Source organism: Manacus candei, unplaced genomic scaffold, assembly GCF_025592945.1.
Source record: "Manacus candei isolate 608988 ecotype Guabito, Panama unplaced genomic scaffold, ASM2559294v1 h1tg000034l, whole genome shotgun sequence".
NCBI lineage: Eukaryota > Metazoa > Chordata > Aves > Passeriformes > Pipridae > Manacus > Manacus candei.
In genome coordinates this window covers 1,611,575-1,630,256 of record NW_026138082.1, presented here as the reverse complement: position 1 = coordinate 1,630,256, position 18,682 = coordinate 1,611,575, and the positions used below count along the sequence as shown (strand labels likewise).

General features: G+C 42.1%; 2 protein-coding genes across 2 annotated transcripts in view; one reads left to right on the top strand and one right to left on the bottom strand.

Moving 5' to 3' along the window:
- The window catches only part of MAP3K5 (mitogen-activated protein kinase kinase kinase 5), a 105,440-nt gene extending 96,568 nt beyond the window's left edge, over window positions 1-8,872 (bottom strand). Inside the window, exon 1 of the mRNA XM_051792494.1 lies at window positions 7,219-8,872. Within this exon, the coding sequence (XP_051648454.1) occupies window positions 7,219-7,618 (400 nt within the window). The 5' untranslated portion in view covers window positions 7,619-8,872. The remainder of the gene's footprint in view (window positions 1-7,218) is intronic.
- A 5,999-nt stretch (window positions 8,873-14,871) lies between these two features.
- PEX7 (peroxisomal biogenesis factor 7) overlaps window positions 14,872-18,682 on the top strand; it is a 44,331-nt gene continuing 40,520 nt past the window's right edge. Inside the window, exons 1-3 of the mRNA XM_051792619.1 lie at window positions 14,872-15,048; window positions 16,351-16,408; window positions 17,884-18,034. Coding sequence (XP_051648579.1) covers window positions 14,919-15,048; window positions 16,351-16,408; window positions 17,884-18,034 — 339 coding nt within the window. The 5' untranslated portion in view covers window positions 14,872-14,918. The remainder of the gene's footprint in view (window positions 15,049-16,350; window positions 16,409-17,883; window positions 18,035-18,682) is intronic.

Below are 18,682 nucleotides of genomic sequence, written 5' to 3'. Positions count from 1 at the left end.
TGCATCAGTCAAGGCATAAATTTGGTCTCAGAGGAAAAAAGTAATATAAACTAAAAAAGCAGCTTGTGCTTGTGTATCAAGCTCAGCCTGAGGTTCATGTTCTCTTGGAATATAAACAATTACAAACTTCTTACAGAAACCTACCTATCAGTGATTACCAGAAAATTCCCCAATTGTCAAAACAGATTACTCTGTCATCTGTCACACACACATGTTCTGCTGTATAACTTCAATGACTGCTACATATGTTTCTAACAAATGCTGTACTTCTGATTACGTCTGTATCACTGAATATAAACTTCCAGAGATGCCATACAGAAGAAGCAGTAGGAGATTGCAGTGGATGTTCAGGGAAAATCTAAAGCAGGGAGCCCACAAAGAAAAATGTGAATCCCAGCAATAACTTCCATTTTATTAACCACAAACTTGCAAAATCCCTGTCATTGTAGAGCTGCTGAGGTTTTTCAGTTCCTTTGGGTTTAGTTTACAAAAACAACTTGCAGATTGCCTATGTACGCAAATACAGCAGTTCGAAATGGACACTGACCCAGAGGCACTGGGAAAAAAGAGGAACAAGTTTTAAATTATCAGCGCCATACACTACACTCAAAACTCAGTTTTTCTATACTGAGAAAAAAAAAAACCAAAAAAACCCAAAAATCCTGCCATAAAACTGAAACTTTCACTTGCTTAACTTCATTTTTCTGAAGATCATAACAGAGGGGGAAATTTAATGAGGATAATGGTGCTAAATGGTGTACTTAAGGCCTATTCTACTTTTCATTTGAACCTTTGGGCTCTAACGCAATTTTTTCAGCCTGTTGTCCCTTGCTACATTTACAACTTTTTGTACTGTGCTTCTTTACTTTGGAAAGCTACTAAAAAGAGAAGTCAAATTATTATCATGACTGCAGCAGATCCAGAAGCCACTTCTTTATGACACATCCTGTTCAGAGCTACAGAAATGCAAACTGCAGAAAAATCAGTCACAGGCTTTCTTCTGCATTACTCAAAAAGCATTAATTTAGCTCCATTCCGCATTTTTCCAGTGGGGAATACACTTAGATGATTTCTGCTCATACAGATGCCTCATGAGTTTTATATCTTTACTGTACTTTAAGAGACTCTAATAATTTCATAACCTGCATTTCTCCCACCCCTTCAACTACCATGCAGTATTCAAAACTAGTTCTATCGCCCTGATGCGTTTAACAGGGAAAGTAGCATTTAAAAAGTCTGTAACTTCTAATAATCCAACAAAAGCCTGGATGCAAGATTGTCTAGCCAGGTGTCTCACTGATATCACTGAGGGATTTAGTAAATAAACACTGCAAGAGCACACACACCCTTAATATTATCTGCATTACAGACATGGCTGGAAATTCGCACTAGTACCAGGCTTCTGTGTCCAGGGCACCCATGCTAGATACTATGTAAGCATCTCAGCTGTGGGAGAGGCCCAAGGGAGCTTTTAATGTACAGCAGAGTTACAAACTGCTATGACAGGCTGGTGACAAAGTCTGAAAGAGAACCCAGGTCTCTCAGCCCACATACATGGAGGTCACGTATAGAATGGGTGCATTTGCTATGTTCCTCCTACTTCAGAGAGAAACTGATGGAACACTAGTTTTCCAGTCAACTACTGACAGGTAGCCCGATGGAAGTTAGGCAACACAGTGCCAATATTGGAATCTGGTTAGAAATATTTACAGTTGGTCCAGCAATGGAGTATTTGTAAATACATTGTTTCAAATCTCATGATTTCTTCATAAATTCAGTAGTTCTCCACTAGCACTATAAACACACAAAAGAAACTTCACATCAGGACTACAGATTTTTTTCCAGAATTCTCATCACTTTTGTTGTAGAGGTAGATCACATTCAGGTGCTTCAGAATTAAACACTGTTTTGTGTTGAAGATGTGCCATGCATTTGGTTTAGGTTTCTAATGCTGCTTTCTAAGAGTCTGGAATCAATATCAGGAGTCAAAAGGAGCTTTATAATCCACCCCATTTAAACATTACAATATGTGCTATGCATTCAGACACAAAGAGTCTGTATTCATAATACTTTGCATGCCTGACATGATAATAGTCATACTCTTAAGACAGGCATCAACTCTATTCCGCATACCATTGTTAAATTACTTGGCATTTCTTGCTCCAACTCATCACTTGCATCATAGTGCTGCTGAAATACAAGATATTTCAACATGAGTTCCATGGACGGTGGGACTAAACTTCTTATTTTTTTTACTAGTTGCCCTTGACTCTGAAATCAGACAAGAATAATGCACCAGGACAGTTTCTCCTGCTATGTTAATGAGAACTATAATTTGGAACAGGGAGTCTCCAGTACAATGCTATAGAAACAGTAGGATAGATACAGCAGCACCTGGGGAATGGGGAGGTATCAAAAAAAGTAAAATAAGCGATGAATGTAAGTGCTGCATAATCACAGAAAGCATGTGCAGTATTTCAAGTGACTGACAAAATTCTGTCAGTGAAATTAAAAAATAATAGTCAGGAAGCACAGAGAAAAAAGTAGTGAAAAAACACAGAATCGTTCTGAGACAATGTGCAATAGAACAAAGCTTTGATTACTCTCTCTCTGATGGTGATTTTTTGCTCCTACAAACCGCTAATATGCATGCTGCTTTTTACCAAGGAAACATTTAAGTCAACTTCTAGAATGAAGAATGTAGCATATTTAGAGGAAAAACAGAAAGAAGCTGCAAGACTGTAGCTGAGCCCTGGTACTGCTTTACATTTCTGCGTGCCTGTAAATGCTTATGAATGCGTAATCCACAAATGTTCTGTAGAATCTGCAGAAACAATTTACGTGTAGAACATATTCGAAGCAAAGTTCACTTTCAGACAAGTGACTGTATTGATTCTCTGAACTCTTTGTCATTTTGTACACCAAGAGTCTCCCCAAGCACGTTGCACAATATGATTCTAAACCCAAGAAGCCAACACTGACAATTTCTAGCCCAAGCTGGCATGAATTCTAAAAGCAATGATGCTGAATTCTAGGAGCAAAGACAAGATACTAAACCTATTTTATTATCTCATATTTGATGAATTCTATTTTAAACAATCATTGCTGTTCTAGGGAATTATCTCAACAGCCCCACGCGACAGCGTTAGGAGAAAATACTATCAAAAGGGCCATTGATTCGTGAAACTTGAGCATATGCCTATGAAGCTTATGAAAAGGAAATTTCCCATTATAAGACAACACTAAAGTTACCAGGACAGTTTTGTATGTCAAGCTGTTTAGCTTGAAAACCAACCTAAAACAAGCGACTGCATAGATTAGAAAACCCATATCCTCCTCAGTCACTGTGTGAACTTTATCTTCCACCAGTCCCTCTGAGATTGCATAGAAATCGTCAGAATGCCCAATTCTGCGCTTCTAACAAATTCCCATACAAAACCCTGCCTAATTCTAAACACATGTGTAAAGAAATTACCTTGACTTAGAGCACCTCCCTACCACGAAGAACTGACCCAGATTATTGACTCGTGACTTTTTTTCCTCTTATGGTACTTTGGCCTATTTTGTTTTTCCTCAAACACTCTGTTCAGCCAGTCCTTGATGCATTTGTGTAATACAAAGTGATGTATTACATGTAAAGATCTGTGCAGAAAGACAGTATTCTTATTTCAATTGCCTAAAAAAGATAAGGACAACCCCCTCCCCCCCCAAAAAAGAATGCTTACCTAAGCCAAACAAACGCCTTAGTACTCTATGCTTACTCATGGCTGTTTACAAAAGGAACTGAACAATTAAAGTAAAATCAACAGGATATGAAGATGTGGTCACTGTGATGTAGAGAAATTACCATTTAATTACAAATATCAATGGTTACAGTAACTTTTAAAACAGCACAATTATCTACTGCACTGTAGAATGGTGTCTCTGCTACATTTTGGCATGGCTCTAATTGCCCAACTCTTAAAATATTCCAGAAGTGTTTAGAAACTAAGTTGAATTTAAGAAATACCTGCAATTCACCTGCAGCACCACAAAATAATTGAATAGAAAAAAAAAAGAAAAAAGAAAAACTCTTTTCCTTTACAAAGGAAAAGAACCCTTAAGACAGCTGATCAAACCCAGATACATCAAGTTTTACAAGATATCAAACTACCTTTTCCCATTCTCACCTTAGTTTCTCTTTAAGTGGAGGAAAAAGCTATAAATGTTGAAATCTGTTTTTGTCAGACCCTTCTCCAGCAGTTTCCAGGGCTTATTTGACACTTGCTTCTCAAAATATTTTTTAATTTTTTGCTGAAATCAACTGGTGATCAATATTTTAATATTTGGTGGTTGAATGGTTCAATTATACATAGCTGACACCTACTCACTAATATGGACTGCTAATTATGCCTCAGCATTTAAGGGCCACAGTTGAATGAGGCTGGCAAAAGAAGATTATTAGCGGGCTAATCTACATTTAGAGCAGATGATATTTTCATCTAAGATATTATACTTAATACTCCTTGAGGTTCTCTTTGAAGCAGTGAAAGGCATGAAGCAAACCTACAACAGAAATGACAAAGAGTTCCGACTATGTTATACAAAGCAAAAATAAGACAATAAAAAGGGAAGCCTTAATGATGGACAGGTATGCTACACTGTAGCTTTGCCCCCCCATCACAGGTGATTTACATGCATTATAAGAGTTAAGAGGTTTAATGTTTTATTTCATTCAAATACAGTTAATAAGCTTGATTTTCCAAAACTTCACAAAATCACATCATTTCTTACTCTTGTAGCTTAGTTGGCCTTTACAATGAGTCCAGGAAGACTTGATACCTTGAATATATATGATCACTTAACTATCACTTAATTTGAAAGCACTTTCACTGCTAAATTCTTATTTGACATGCAGTCATACTGCATACTATTTTCATACCCTATTTTTTTAAAATAATGTAGTGTGCAGACATTCTCTATGATATAACTAATGTCACCTTTGATCACTGAAAGCACACAACATGAGAGAACAAGAAGGGCAGTAAAGGAGTTTAGGTCACCTACAAATGCTCTGTCCCACCACCCTATTAAAGCAATCAAAAAGAAACATCTGTGCAATAGTTACATCCTCCATGACCATTTTGGTTTTGTTCCCCATTTGCGTTCTTCTTCTACGAGGCTTTAATGCTCTTTAACACTGTTCCTAAACTGAGAGACATTTTTTCACTATTTTAAAGTTTCTGAAGAACAACTAATTCTTAAAAATAGAGAGAGTGTAGAAAGTGCAACAGGGATAAAGAAACAGTATGAAAATTCATGATTCCTCTAGACCTAGGATCAGTAGCATAATACAGTTTTGGGATTACAGTTGGTTTATGACTGGTCAGTTCAGACAGTACAGAGTATATGTTGAGCAGACAGAGACTTCTACATCTAGCTCTCTTCAGTCCAGGAGCTTAATGTGATCAACTCTCCTAGTTCTTTACACGTTTATGGACTTGACTACTAAAGCAGAACGGCAAAGTATTTTTTCTCATTTGAAACTCTTGCATTAAAGTCCCCCAGCCAAACAATACAAAGCAAAAGTAAATTTTCACATTTACAGTTCGCTGAAAAACCATTGAAATAAGCAAATTATATTACATAAGTGTGCAGATATGTAGCGCTATATGCCAGACGCCTACTGCCAAAATTGAAAGGGGCCCACTCCAAGTCAAATCTCTCATTACAAGAAAAGCCTCCAGGAATTACTGAGACCCCACCTACTGCAAAGCTCAGAGTCTAGAAATTAACCAGTGTAAGAGTAACAAAAACATCATGGATAATTCAACCTTGTGAGCCCCACTATGAGACAGCTTCCACAACAGAACCCAAAGAGACTCTCAGATTCCACCTGCCCTGGAATGAAGAGATGTCAGGGTGCTTGAAATCTCTCTGAGCTATATGCAGAAAATACAGGATCTATAATGAAACTCTATGGCCTTCCTATTTCCACCTGCGAGGACACTTCCTCTGACTTCTGAGAACTGTTACCTCTAAGGACACAGCTCTGCATGAGGCAAAGGGAATATGCTGTGAATGCATGCTTCAGAATCACCCACCTCACTGAACTCACTGAAAGCAGCAGTCCATGAGGCAAAGCTTGCAGAGTTTCAAAGAGATGACAGGTATAACTGTGTCTGTGCCAAAGAGTCTTAGGTTGGAACTGCTTATAATACTGCCAGGAGATTTTTGTTGGTTTGGGGATTGTTTATTGGGTTTTTTCCCTTCTCTTCACCCCTCCCCAGGAGAGGAGGAAACTACAATATCTGACAAAACCTATGCTTATTTTTAGCACATGTTTCATATACACCAAAGCCACATCACACAATAAGCTTAAAATTGTAGGTCAGGTCAATTTCCTGTTTCTGACTTTTTTAAAGCAAAAAAAATGTTAATTTAGTACAGTAATTTTAGTCGTATGAAGTCTTTGTATCTGTCAAAAAAATAAAAAGACAGTGGAATATTTTTGTTGTTATTTTTACAAATGGAGCCATAAGACAGAAGCTCAAGCCACCACAGTGGTTTCAACTGAAGGTGTTTTACTGCCGTAAAATGGGTAAACTGGGTCGAGGGGATGCAGCTCTGGGTACTCTTGCCAACTAACTAGATTGGTGTGTGCAGCTCTTTGTTCAAGCACATCCATCACAAATGTTCTATGAAACCAATATCAAAAGCACAAACTTCCAAGCACAAACACACAGATACTGTCAGCCCCAAGAAACTGTCCAGCTACACGTCTGGTGCTAAATCTACTTTTCAAAGCTCCCGTGGCCTCGCAGCTCCTGCCTTTCTCAGCCAGAACTCATCGTATTAGCACAAACTTGCATCCCTGCACTGTGTTAGGAGACCGGGAGAAAACAGCCAGGTCACGTTTAACCCGCTGGTAGCATCCACGAGCGCTGATTCACAGCACGCTTACTGACAAGAGAGTTTCTTCTCCAAAACACATTAGCGCGGGGGACAAGAGCGGGCTCTGGCGCACCCCCGCCTCTCCACGGCCCCGCCGTGGCCACCCGCGGGCTGTCACTGCAGCCGGGGCCGCGGGGCAACGCGGGGCTCAGTCCCCGGAGGACTCGGCGGCCGGAGTTACTCGCGCGTCCCCGCGGTGACCCCAGGCCGGGCCGGGGGGGTGAGCGCGGGCCGAGCCGGTCCCGCGGCGGCGATGACCAGCCCCGGGCGGGCGGGCGCTCTCACCTGCGTTGTAGAAGCGGTCCAGCACGGCGGTCTCGCCGAAGTCCAGCTTGCCAAAGTGCAGGGTCTCCAGCGCGGCCCCCACCGCCTCGCACGCCTCCCGCAGGCTCTGCAGGGCGCCGCTCTCCGCCGCCAGAAGCGGCCCCTGGCTCGCCTCGTTGATCACGTAGGTGACCGCGGTCCGCCGGCCGCCACCCTTGGCCCGCGCCGCGGTGCTCGGGCAGGCGGCGGCGGCGCCGTCCTCAGTCCAGAGAGAGGCGGGCGGCGGCGCGGCCAAGTCGGGCAGGAGGCTGCGGGCGTCGGCCCCAGGCGCTCGCCTGCCGAGCACCTCCTCGCACGGGGTCCCGCCGCCGGGCGGGCCGGGAACCGGCAGGCTGACGATCCCCTCGCTGCTGTCGCTCATCCCGGCGGCGTAGGAGCAGCCCCGGGCTCTGCTGCGCTGGTCGGCGTTAGGCGGATGCCATACTGCGCCGCCCGCCCCGGAGCGGTCCCGCCGAGCTGCTGGAGGGGAGAGGCGGCCGGACTGAAGCGAGGGGCTCCCACTCGGGCGCTAGCGAAGGCTGCCGCAGACGGGGAGACGAGCACAGCCTCCCTCCGTGCCCGCCGCCGGCACCATGACGCGCCGCTCCCTTCTCCCCCGCACCTGCAGGGACTACCCGGCGCGCCGACCCCCGGCAGCCCGGCCTCCTGCTCCTGCCGCCCCCAGCACCTCGCTCTTTCCCCGGCCTCTCCACTCCCCGGGCAAAATTCCTCGGCCACAGCAGAAACCACTTGTGAGATCGCTCTCCGCCGCCCCGGCTTTAGCCGAGCGACAGCTGGGGAGCCACTGGCAGCGCGGGCTGGGGCGGCTCCAGCGCCTGGCACCTCCTCCGGCCCCGCCTCCGGGCAGAAATAACCGTTTCCCGCCCACCCTCAGCGTTCCGGCCGCGTCCTGAGTGGGAGCTCCTGGATGGGGATCCACGCCGTGTCCTTACAGCGCTTCTTAGGCGGAAAGGGCGCCGCTCCCCACGGGAAGTTCCGGACTAGCTTTCCCTGCTTCTCGGGTTGCCCCGGGAGAGGACGGCGGTACCGGCTCTTGGAGGGGGCCGAGGGCGCCCCTTCCCTGCCGCTTCGCGGAGCTTTCCTTTTTTACTATCCTTCCTCCTAACACGAGCCCACGGTTGTGCTTCAAACCTGTGGGTTCAGGCTGCGCCTCCCCGCCGCTGAAACAATGCGTGCCCTGACTCGCACTACAGTCTTCAGAGGTGCTTCGGGTTCATCTAAAGGAGCCTGTGTTTGCACGAAGCCAGGTCCTGGTCCTGCTAAATGGGTTTTTATCACTTACTGCACACGCATGTTTTAGCTATCTCGTCAGGAGTAAACGCTTTGGTTGTTTGCACTGAGTTGAGAGTAGTGTCATGATTTAGTAATCGTTACCCCTTGTCTTCCACAATTAATCTCTCTCTCACTGTGTTCCCAAAAGACTTCGAGTTCACTGAAGGGTTTATGGTTGTTTCCAGCAGGACCACTGCTGCACGTGGAAACTGTAAAACTACCCCTGTATGTTGATTAAATATGCCAGTTTCTTGCAATCACGTGCAATTTATCTGTCAAGAATACTTGAAAGCTTGGTAATCACCAAAAATATTACTTCACAGAAAAGCAAACTAGTAGGAATAACTAGTATATAGCCAAAAGCTGTACTAACTTTGTATGGTAGGGCAGCCAGCTGAGGAAAAGATCCCTTGAGATTTGAAATAATAAATCATATGAAAAAACACCCCAAAATTTCAGATTATTTGCAGGCTAAGAGTGAATCTCTGGGGAATTCAAAATGGATGTGAAAAGGAAATGATGTTGAGACTTCTGTAGTCTGTTTTTGAAGAGAAATACTGTAAAATTGGATGATTTCTTAAATATCTTTTTTTTAGGAGCTCCTATTAAACAGATACAAGAAAAAAGGAAAAACAGTACTTGCATATTTTTAGTTATGTTTATATGTCATATCAATAGGTCCCATCCTGTTAAAATTGATCTTGTTAAGACTAATCAACTTGTTGGCATGAAGCCTTGGTCTATATCATATTGTTCATTACTTAGGTAGACAGAGGGTCAGTTCTGGAATAATTAGAAAAATAAGTCACTGCAGTACCTTCAGTAGCTCTGTTTGCTTCTGTGTTGAGCAGTCCCCTTTTTCGACAAGATATGCCTGGCATTTGCTTCTGCTGATAAGAAATGGATAAATGGGCCGGGAAGATGACGAGCAAACTAAAGACTAATTTACAGGGAAAAGTTAATATTTGCTCATCTTCCAGACACAGTAGGTTATTGTTTCTTGCTACAATCTGAATGGCAAACGGTGTTTTTCTAAATTTTGGCGTTTTCCACAAAATGCAGAATTGGTGTTAATCCATGCAGCATTGCAATTACATCACCTTACAGGAAGCAAGAACAATATGTCTCTGTTGTTCTCGAGAACAGCCCATGTTTGTCAAGTGCAGAAGGAAGTTATGGACTGAAAGGAGACGGAAGAAGCATGCTATTCCACTTAGCATTACTGACTTGTGACGCTTGCTTCATTATTAGCACCATGTCTACTCCAAGTTTAAATTAGTTTTTCTACTGCTTTGGCTGGGAGTGAGGTTGGGTGCTAAACTGGGAAAGAAATCAAAATGCTGTTGAATAACAAACACAAATTGCTGATGCTTTTATAAAGTGAAAACATATCTTTTAATCTGTTAGCTCTCTGAAGTGAATGATCATTTAGGAGCTCTTCTGTTTTCATGTTTGATTAGGAGATAATTCCAAGGATCTTTTAAAAACCAAAATAACACTCCATTTGTTATCAGAAGTACTCTTACCTTGTTCCCTTGTTTCTCAAGAGTTGTAGAATTAACATCTTTAGCACCACTTTGCATCTAATCATTATTCAGTGTTGTCCTGTTCCAGCTCTGGTTTTTTCAGAGATGAAACAGATAAAAACATGTAACAAGCAGTCAGCTGTAGACTTGTTGAAATAATGGCCCTTTCTTCGTTTTGCATTTCGACAGCTATAAATCACTGGCCTCTAGTTTTAACCATAATTATAACTTTAACATCGAAGAGTTTACCAACGTTAATAGTTGCAAATGTAAATGCAATTTTTGATGACTGACAAACAGCACATGACAGATGCCACAGGCTTGATTTAGCTGCTCCAACTGGTGTAAACAAGATCCAAGACCAAAAAAGGTAGTTCAAATGTATCCTGATTTATAGAGATTAAATTTAAAACATATGTACATTTAACATAGCTCTGTCCAAACTATATTTTTCATGTATTATGGCCATTGGTGTCTAGTAGAGGGAGAAAAATTACTGTAGAATAACCTCCATTTTGAATTTTGTTTATGGTAATGTCGATGGAATTGATAGAATGGACTGAAATATATCACTACAGATACTGGGTTTAAAGTGGATGTTAAATTTCATTCATACTTTAAGGTCCTCTTATTTAACTACAGGATAATATATAGGAATGAGAGATTGGAGATATGCTGTAAGCTCTTCACTGATAAGCAGGACAAAGAAGTTTGCAGGATTACAGCATGCTTCAATTACGGTGTAAGAAAAAAAAGAATTTAAAGAAATTTGCAGATACAAAAATCTGAGATATTAAAAGTACATAATGCAATTTTTGTAAGTTTTAGGCCAGTACTCTCACAAGCAGTAGAAACAATTAAACTGAAATAAAAAGAACTTGTTTCTAAAAAAGGTCTTAAAAAGTCAGACTAAATATATCACTGTAGACAATGAGAAGTAGCTTTTAAGTTCAATAGGGAGAAGGTAATATTTTGCCAATCTTTAAGAAAAGGTAAATTTACAATTACACTGAACATTTCAAGCGATATTTACGTACAAAGGGGCAGATAGATAGAGGCTGGTGGCTACTGTGTAGGGATGCAGCTAATCATGGAACAGTAATAATGTGAGGAATCTGCTTACCAAATTATGGCCTGGTGCACATAGACAGCAGCCAGCAAAACCTGACTGAGCAAGGTGGATACATCAGCAGGGATGGATATTTCACTAGTCAGGACCATCCTTGAAGCCCTTTTCCTGTGAGCATGGTGAAGAATGTGTGCTGTTCTTCCCTCATACTCTTTTCCATTTCTTTCTAAATCACCTTGTCTAAATCTTCCTCTGCACCAGTGTCTTCCTCTTTCCCTTCTCTTGCTTCTTTTGTTGTTTTTTAGACTTCCAGAAAAGGCTCTGTGCTAACTGCCTCTTCCTTCCAAACACCACAACCCTTACTTTCCCCACATGCGGGGAGCCTTTTCCTTTTCATTCATTCCTGCAACCCCCTTGCTTACTTTCATTTGCTTATTTTCCCTGCTGCCAGTTTTGCAATCCTATAATGAACCTTAATGCTTTTCTTAAAGCTTTATGGCAGTATGGGAATTTCAGCTGGGAACACCTCTACGTTTCTATTACTCAATATGAGCAATCACTTGCAGAAGAAAATCTTGATGGCATGGAGCCTAATGAATGGTTCAATAGCTAAAAGACAAGAAAAAATTTTACTCAGTAAACCCAGTCCCTGGGTATCTTCAGTGTTGTAAGCTACTTGTCCTGGCATGTGAAGGAATGGCTCACATTCTACTTTCTCTGGTAGAAAAGCTCTTTTTATAAGTTCTTTAAACATCTGGACCCAAGCCTACCTGATTACTGTTTCTGATGACCAGCAAGGGTTTTGGAAGGACTGGCATATACAGCGGCCATGGTTACCAGCTCAGCTCACACCTAAGCTAGCTGTCAGATAGCAAGCTGATGAAATGAGGACATATGTTTGTAACAGAACAGAGGTCTTGGGACTGAAAGGGTGAAAATGCTGCTGTAAGCATCTCAACCACCTATTCTAAGGTTTAGGAGGGGTAGCACTCCGAGCTGACTGTAGAGAAATGACAGCTGCATAAATACAGCCTAAAAGTTACATACTAAGCAACTTTTTTTTATTGAAATTATGTTGGGTTAGGAAAACAATAATTTCAGTGTAGCTGGGGATTTTTTTCCTGCAACTGAGGAGACTCGGTTTTTTGCATGGAACATGGCTGCCATCTACTGCTGTACATAGGATTTGTCTGTTTGGAAGAATCCATGTGGATTCTTCCCCTGTACTAGGCACTGTTAAGGCCACACCTCACCAGTGAGTCCTGTGTCCAGTTCTGTGCCCCTCAATTCAGCAAGGACACTAAGGTGCTGGAGCAATTCCAGAGAAGGGCAATAAAGCTGGTGAAGGGACATAAAGCTGGTGAAGGGACTGGAGCCAAGTCTTATGAGGAGCAGCTGAGGGAGCTGGGTTTGTTCAGCCTGGAGAACAGGAGGCTCAGGGGAGACATTATCACTCTCTACAACCACCTGAAAGGAGGTTGTATGCAGGTGGGGATTGACCTCTTCTCCCAGGCCACCAGGGACAGGATAACAGAACATAGTCACAAGCTGTGCCAGAGGAGGTTTAGGTTGGACATTAGGAGGAATTTCTTCACAAAGAGGATGACTGGATTTTGGAATGGACTGCCCAGGGAGGTGAAGGAGACACTGTCCTTGGAAGTGTTTGAGCAAAGACTGGATGTGGCACTTAGTGCCATGGTCTAGTTGATGAGGTGGTGTTCAATCACAGACTGGACTCAGTGATCTCAGACGTCTTTTCCAACCTAATTGATTCTGTGATTGGTGTTACTCGGTGGAAGGAGCTGGCTGGTAGACCACCCATTTTCAATAGCTGCATATAAAGTGCTACTATGATTAGCAGTCTTTCATGTTTCTTTAATTTACTCAGATGACCAGAGGGTGAAGAAGAAATATAGTCATGTTTAGCAACTTTGTTTGTTGGGCCCTTCTCTCTTTGCTTGTAAAATAGCTTTTGTTCCTTTAGTTGTTATTCTCTCTACCTTGAAACCATCCTATGCAAATACGTTCACTTGCTGTATTATTTTGCTTTCTACTTCTTAGGATCTTCAAAACCTGAATTCACAAGTTTGTTTGTGAAAAAAATGTTTGGGGAACTAGTCTTTCTCTCAGGACCTCCCTGTAACCTTTTATCTGCTTCTTGATCTTTATGTCTACAAAACTTGTTTTAATCGTGTCTTTTAAACAAAGCTGGGCCACCAATAAGAACTGCTTCCTGTTTGTGTAACCTCTCTGCAGAATTTCACTCATTACAAAAGATCAACTAGTTTTGAACAATGCACTTGATGAAACCTTTCCAATTCAGTGATAAACTGTCCACAGAATAACTGGACTTTAAACCATCAAGCACTTGACTCACACACCTTACAAATGGCGGAGTCCAAATTTACTTACTGCACCACTGCAGTAGCCCTGTATCTTTTCAAGTGTTGTTATTGACATCCCAGTCACAAAGGGGACAATTACCTTAAAAACACTTGCTCAGAAAACTGTCTTGTAACTTGCATTTCAAAAAGATAAATTGATGTAAAAAGAGTCCACAGAGGGTAAAATTGGTTGAATTTGGCCTGGAGCAGCTTATTCTGTAAGGTATTCCTTTGCCCCAAGGCTAAAAAAACATTATCTCATGTGATATCCATCAATAAATTAAGACTATAAATTCCCAGTTGAGAGGATTTGGGACTGCTGTGATAATGCAAAGGATACATTAGATTGAGCTTCACTTGCAGTGAATTTGAACTGATTTTATTCTAAAATCCTGGAGGCTGCTTGATAAACATATTTGTTTTCATTTTTACCATGAAATCAAAGAATGAGTAGAACTCCTAATTCAGTGTTCTGCATCTGAGTTCCAATTTAAGCAATTGGACATTTTTGTGGCTTTACAACAAATTTTGTAGTCAAGGTTTAATTTTAAATATAAGGCTAAGTAGCAGAAGTATACTCCAAGCTCCATGATGTAACCTTGATTAAATAACCTGATTTGCCTTTGCTGTACCTTCCAAATGTGTAAAGTAATACTTTGGTGTTTTTATCTCTAAATACAGAGATGGGTCATTATAACTAATTAGTCTGTGTCCAAATCGAATAATCTCTGTATATATCTATCTATATGTGTATTTTAAAAGGATATAGATACATATATAGAACATATATATGTATTTAAGGACATATAGATAGGCTATAACACAGCAAAAGCTGCACCTGCTGCTCTGCTGAAATACTAATTTTCTAAGGTGAACACCTCCACTGTCTCTTCCTTTCAAAGGCAAAATTCCTGCTGACTTAAAAAGAAGTTGTCATGGGTGTGTAAGAAGTTTGTTCGTAGAAGGACTTCCATAAGGCATAACTGCCCAACGAGAATGAAAAAATATGCAGATCTATTTAAAAAACCTGAGGAATGAAATAGCTTAAGTCTTTCTAAAAAGAAAAATGGCAGATAACATACATTCTTTGATTGAAACATCTCGTGTATTCAAGCTGATGCTCATACAACGAGCTGATTTATGTCTTACGTGGCATAAAAAAGAGCGGACTGTCCTTGAAATTTGGAAGGGCTCTCGTGCTCAGCGGGAAGGCGATTTCGAGGGCTTGTTTCTCCCGAGCTGCCGCACCGGCACAGCCCAGGCCGGTCCTGCCATCGCCAAAGATGGCGGTGGCGGCGCCGCGGCTCCGGCAACGCCCGACGGGCGGGCGCTTCCGCCGGGGCTGGGGCCGGGGCCGGGGCCGGGGCGCGGCGGCTCCTCCGCGGCTCGGCGGAGGTCCGGGCGGGGGCCATGGGCACCATGGCGGGCGGGGCCGGCGGGGCCCTGCGGCTGCCCGGGCTGCACGGCTACGCGGCGGAGTTCTCGCCGTACTGGCCGGGGCGAGTGGCCTGCGCCGCCGCGCAGTACTACGGCATGGCAGGTGCGGGGGGCGGCGGCGGCGGGGGTGACCGGGAACGTGGCTCCTCACGGGAGGAGAAGGAGGAGGCTGGAAACGCGGGTGTGCGGAAGGGCAGACGGTGTCTGCAAAAGCGTTTGGGGACGACTTCCCTTTACGCTGCGTTGGTTTTGCTGTGGGACAGCGCCTGTGCCCCGCGGCCGGGCTGGGGTTGGTGCGGGAGCTGCTCGTGCCGCCCCCAGCCCCCCAGGATCTGCCGCTTCCCGAGTCCCAGCCCGCTGCTGCCGTGTGTTCTCACAGCGCCCTCGCGGAGGAGCGCTCATTTGATAGGGTCGAGAATAAATACACTAGTAAAGACGTACACATGGTGAATAAAATGTCTGAAAATACTTTCTACACTGACGGGACGAAAGGGAACAGCACGAAGCTGTTTTAGGGGAGGTTTAGGTTAGGTCTTAGGAAAATGTTCTTCACCGAGAGGTGGTTGGGCACTGGAACAGGCTCCCCAGGGAAGTTGTCACAGCACCAAGCCTGACAGTTCAAGAAGTATTTCGACAACGCTCTAAGGTACATGGCTCCTGGGGTGTTCTGTGCAGGGCTACGAGTTGGACTTCGATGATCCTTGTGAGTCCCTTCCAACTGAGAATAATCTGTGATTCTGTAGTTTCAGCCGTTCTTGTCTCAATACCTGAGTGCCCAGGCAGGCCCTGGCAACCCTGCCGCCCTGTGGAAGAGCCAGGCTGAATGTTTCTCAATACTGGGACTTTTTTCAGTTTTAGTGGGAGTATTGCTCCCCAAAACATTCATTTTAAATAGAGTTTTCAAGTGTGGAATTACTTTGACAATATCCCATTCAGATATTGTCAAAACAGAAAAAGAAAAGGGGAAAGCAGAACCTGTGTGGTTTTTATCAAAACTGAATTTTTTGTTTCGTTTCTGGTGAGCTCTGTTTGTATTACTAGATTCAGGAGGGAGGAAAAAAAGTGTTCTGTCTGGTCTGCTGTGTTATCAAAAAGACAAAAGGGGATCCCGTGTTGGTATGTCTGTCACATGAGGCCCATAAAATGCGCTTTTATCCTTTATAAGTGAGTCTTTTTCAACCTCACCTACACATGTACTGTAGTGAAGGAAAAAACAAAACCAAAATCAAACCAAAATTATCTGATCTAAATGAATTACTGCTTTAGAGAACATGAGACCACAAGATGTTTAATTGTGCAACTAATTGTTTGGTCTCTTAAAGTTCAGGTGTCCTTTCCATTTGCACATTGGAGAATCACACTAGGGGAACTAGTTGTGATGTTTTGTTTTATTTTGCTGGTTTAGGTTGTGGAACTCTGGCAGTGCTGGAACAAAATGAAGCTGGGATTGTTCTGCTGAGGAGGTAAGAAGTCTATCTTTTATTTTTTAAAGAGAAAAGCTTACTGTATAGTTGTGAGTACAAGACAACTCAGGTATTTTGGGTTGTTGTTAGTGATATAAAGTATCTATGCTAACGTATTTACTGAGTACCCATCTTTGTATTTACATATAAATGTATTTACATACAACACAGAGGATACGTTTACATTGCGTAGATTTTGTTGTGGGAGGTCATCTGGCTTGTGCTATTTCCATATGTAAACCATTTTTTAGAAAACTGACAGTGTAAGTTAAAAGCAGTCTCTCTGCCCTAGCTTGAAATTAATTATAAGCTTTAGCTTTTTAGGAACAGTGCCTTGCCACCTAAATTTATGCCCTTATGATTGATTTCTACTGAAAATAGAGCAGGAAGCTACATAAAGTCATGGGGGTCCTTCCTAGGAGATTAAATATTCTAAGCATATGAGAGGAGGTTGATTTCGTTCTGGATGGAAGGAGGAGAAAGGTTAAAAAGGAGAGGGTTTAATACTTGACTGTCATTGACTTGAAATTTTTTTAAGGAAAGTTTTGAAACAGCAGCTGTTTAGATTAAGAGGGCTGAAATAGAAATGCTTAAAAAATAGTTGATCATACTCAGAGAAACTTTTTGTCATTCATAATTATAAAGCAAGACTCTTTGAAGTTGTTCAGCACTCTGTTACTTCTGCTTAGTACTGTTCATTTCTGTGTTTCCAGTGAGTCCACTGACTTTGTGGTAGAGAGTCCTCTTAACTTCCTGACTGTTGTTTTTGCTGTTAGAGCATTCCATGTGCGTGCCTTTCCCTCATCATTACTGCAAGGTGCCATGAAGTTTAACCACAGTTTAGCTAAACCTTCAGTGAAGAGGGAATAAATAAATTTTATTTGCCATCAGATAGTAGCACAGTCATTGATAGTTGTCACGGAGCAATTAATATATGGTACCAGATCCCATGTGATGAACTGTTGGTGTGTTGATAGCCTTTTTAGGGGAGTGTAGAGATCTTCAGTAAGTTCATTACTGTGTTTCCATTGTTTTTTCATTGTGACTCAGATTCCTGATGGTGTTTTGAATTGGATAGGGCTCTCCCAACACAGTTTTTCTTATTTTATCATAATTTTTATAAACAAAGGACTCCTACCTATGTAGAAGCAGCGTGGAGAAACCATAGATCAGACTGAGACATATTGTACCTCTGTCTTTGTTTGCATGGCAAGTTCAAGACTGAAATCAGAGTTCATTCTCTGTGTGTCCTTGGTTCATTTATGCTTTAACTATTTGTTCATACAGTTTTAGATGTTAGCATTATGGCAAGTAAGTTATAATTGTAAGAAGAGTCACTGGAACTCAAATATATAAAAATATTCTTTTAGAATGGTAAAAAGGGCGATTTAAAGAAATACTGTCTTTGCATGTAACTAGTCCGGATTTTTATGTTGTGCTTTCTCACAGACAAATATTTTCATTTTTTTGTTTAGTTTCGACTGGAATGATGGCCTGTTTGATGTGACGTGGAGTGAGAATAATGAACATGTGTTGATCACTTGTAGTGGAGATGGATCTCTGCAAATCTGGGATACAGCTAAAACCAAAGGTCCACTGCAAGTCTATAAAGAGCACACTCTGGAGGTAAACCAGGCAAACTTAAAAAATTTAATGGATGATCTAATGTTTAAATAATTAAAAGATTTATTTGTGATCTTGTAATCAACAGTGGCTTTTTGTTTCCTATTTTTCAACTTTTTTTGGATCTGTGGTTTGAATTAATAACTTTGAATAACTTTGAGTATTACTTTGAATATAAAGTGACCTGCCTATTGTACATATTCTTGTGTACATTCATATGCTGTAGTAGGTGCAGCTTAATTACACAAATCTAATACATTCAGAATAGCATTTGTGATTCCTTACGGGCTAAGTAATCATTGTGTTGTATGAAATTACTGCAGTCACACTGTAATTTTTAGAAACCCGCATTGGGTAGGTCAGAATCAGGTAGCTGATGTATCAGTGTTATCCTTGAGGTTACAGAGTGATACACGTTATGCAGATCCTTAGGACTTCTGTTGCACCCAGAACTGCTTATGCTTTTCCATCCTAGCATCTGTGAGATCCTACAGATCCTGTAGTCAAATGTTGGGACAGCGTGTATGATTTTTTTAGCCTTGATATAACTGTTGCATTTGATTTTCCTAAAATCTTAGTATGCAGTGTTGTATGGGTAGAGAATAATGTTATGTTGAGGTTTATACACGTATTTGCATAGTTTTAAGGATA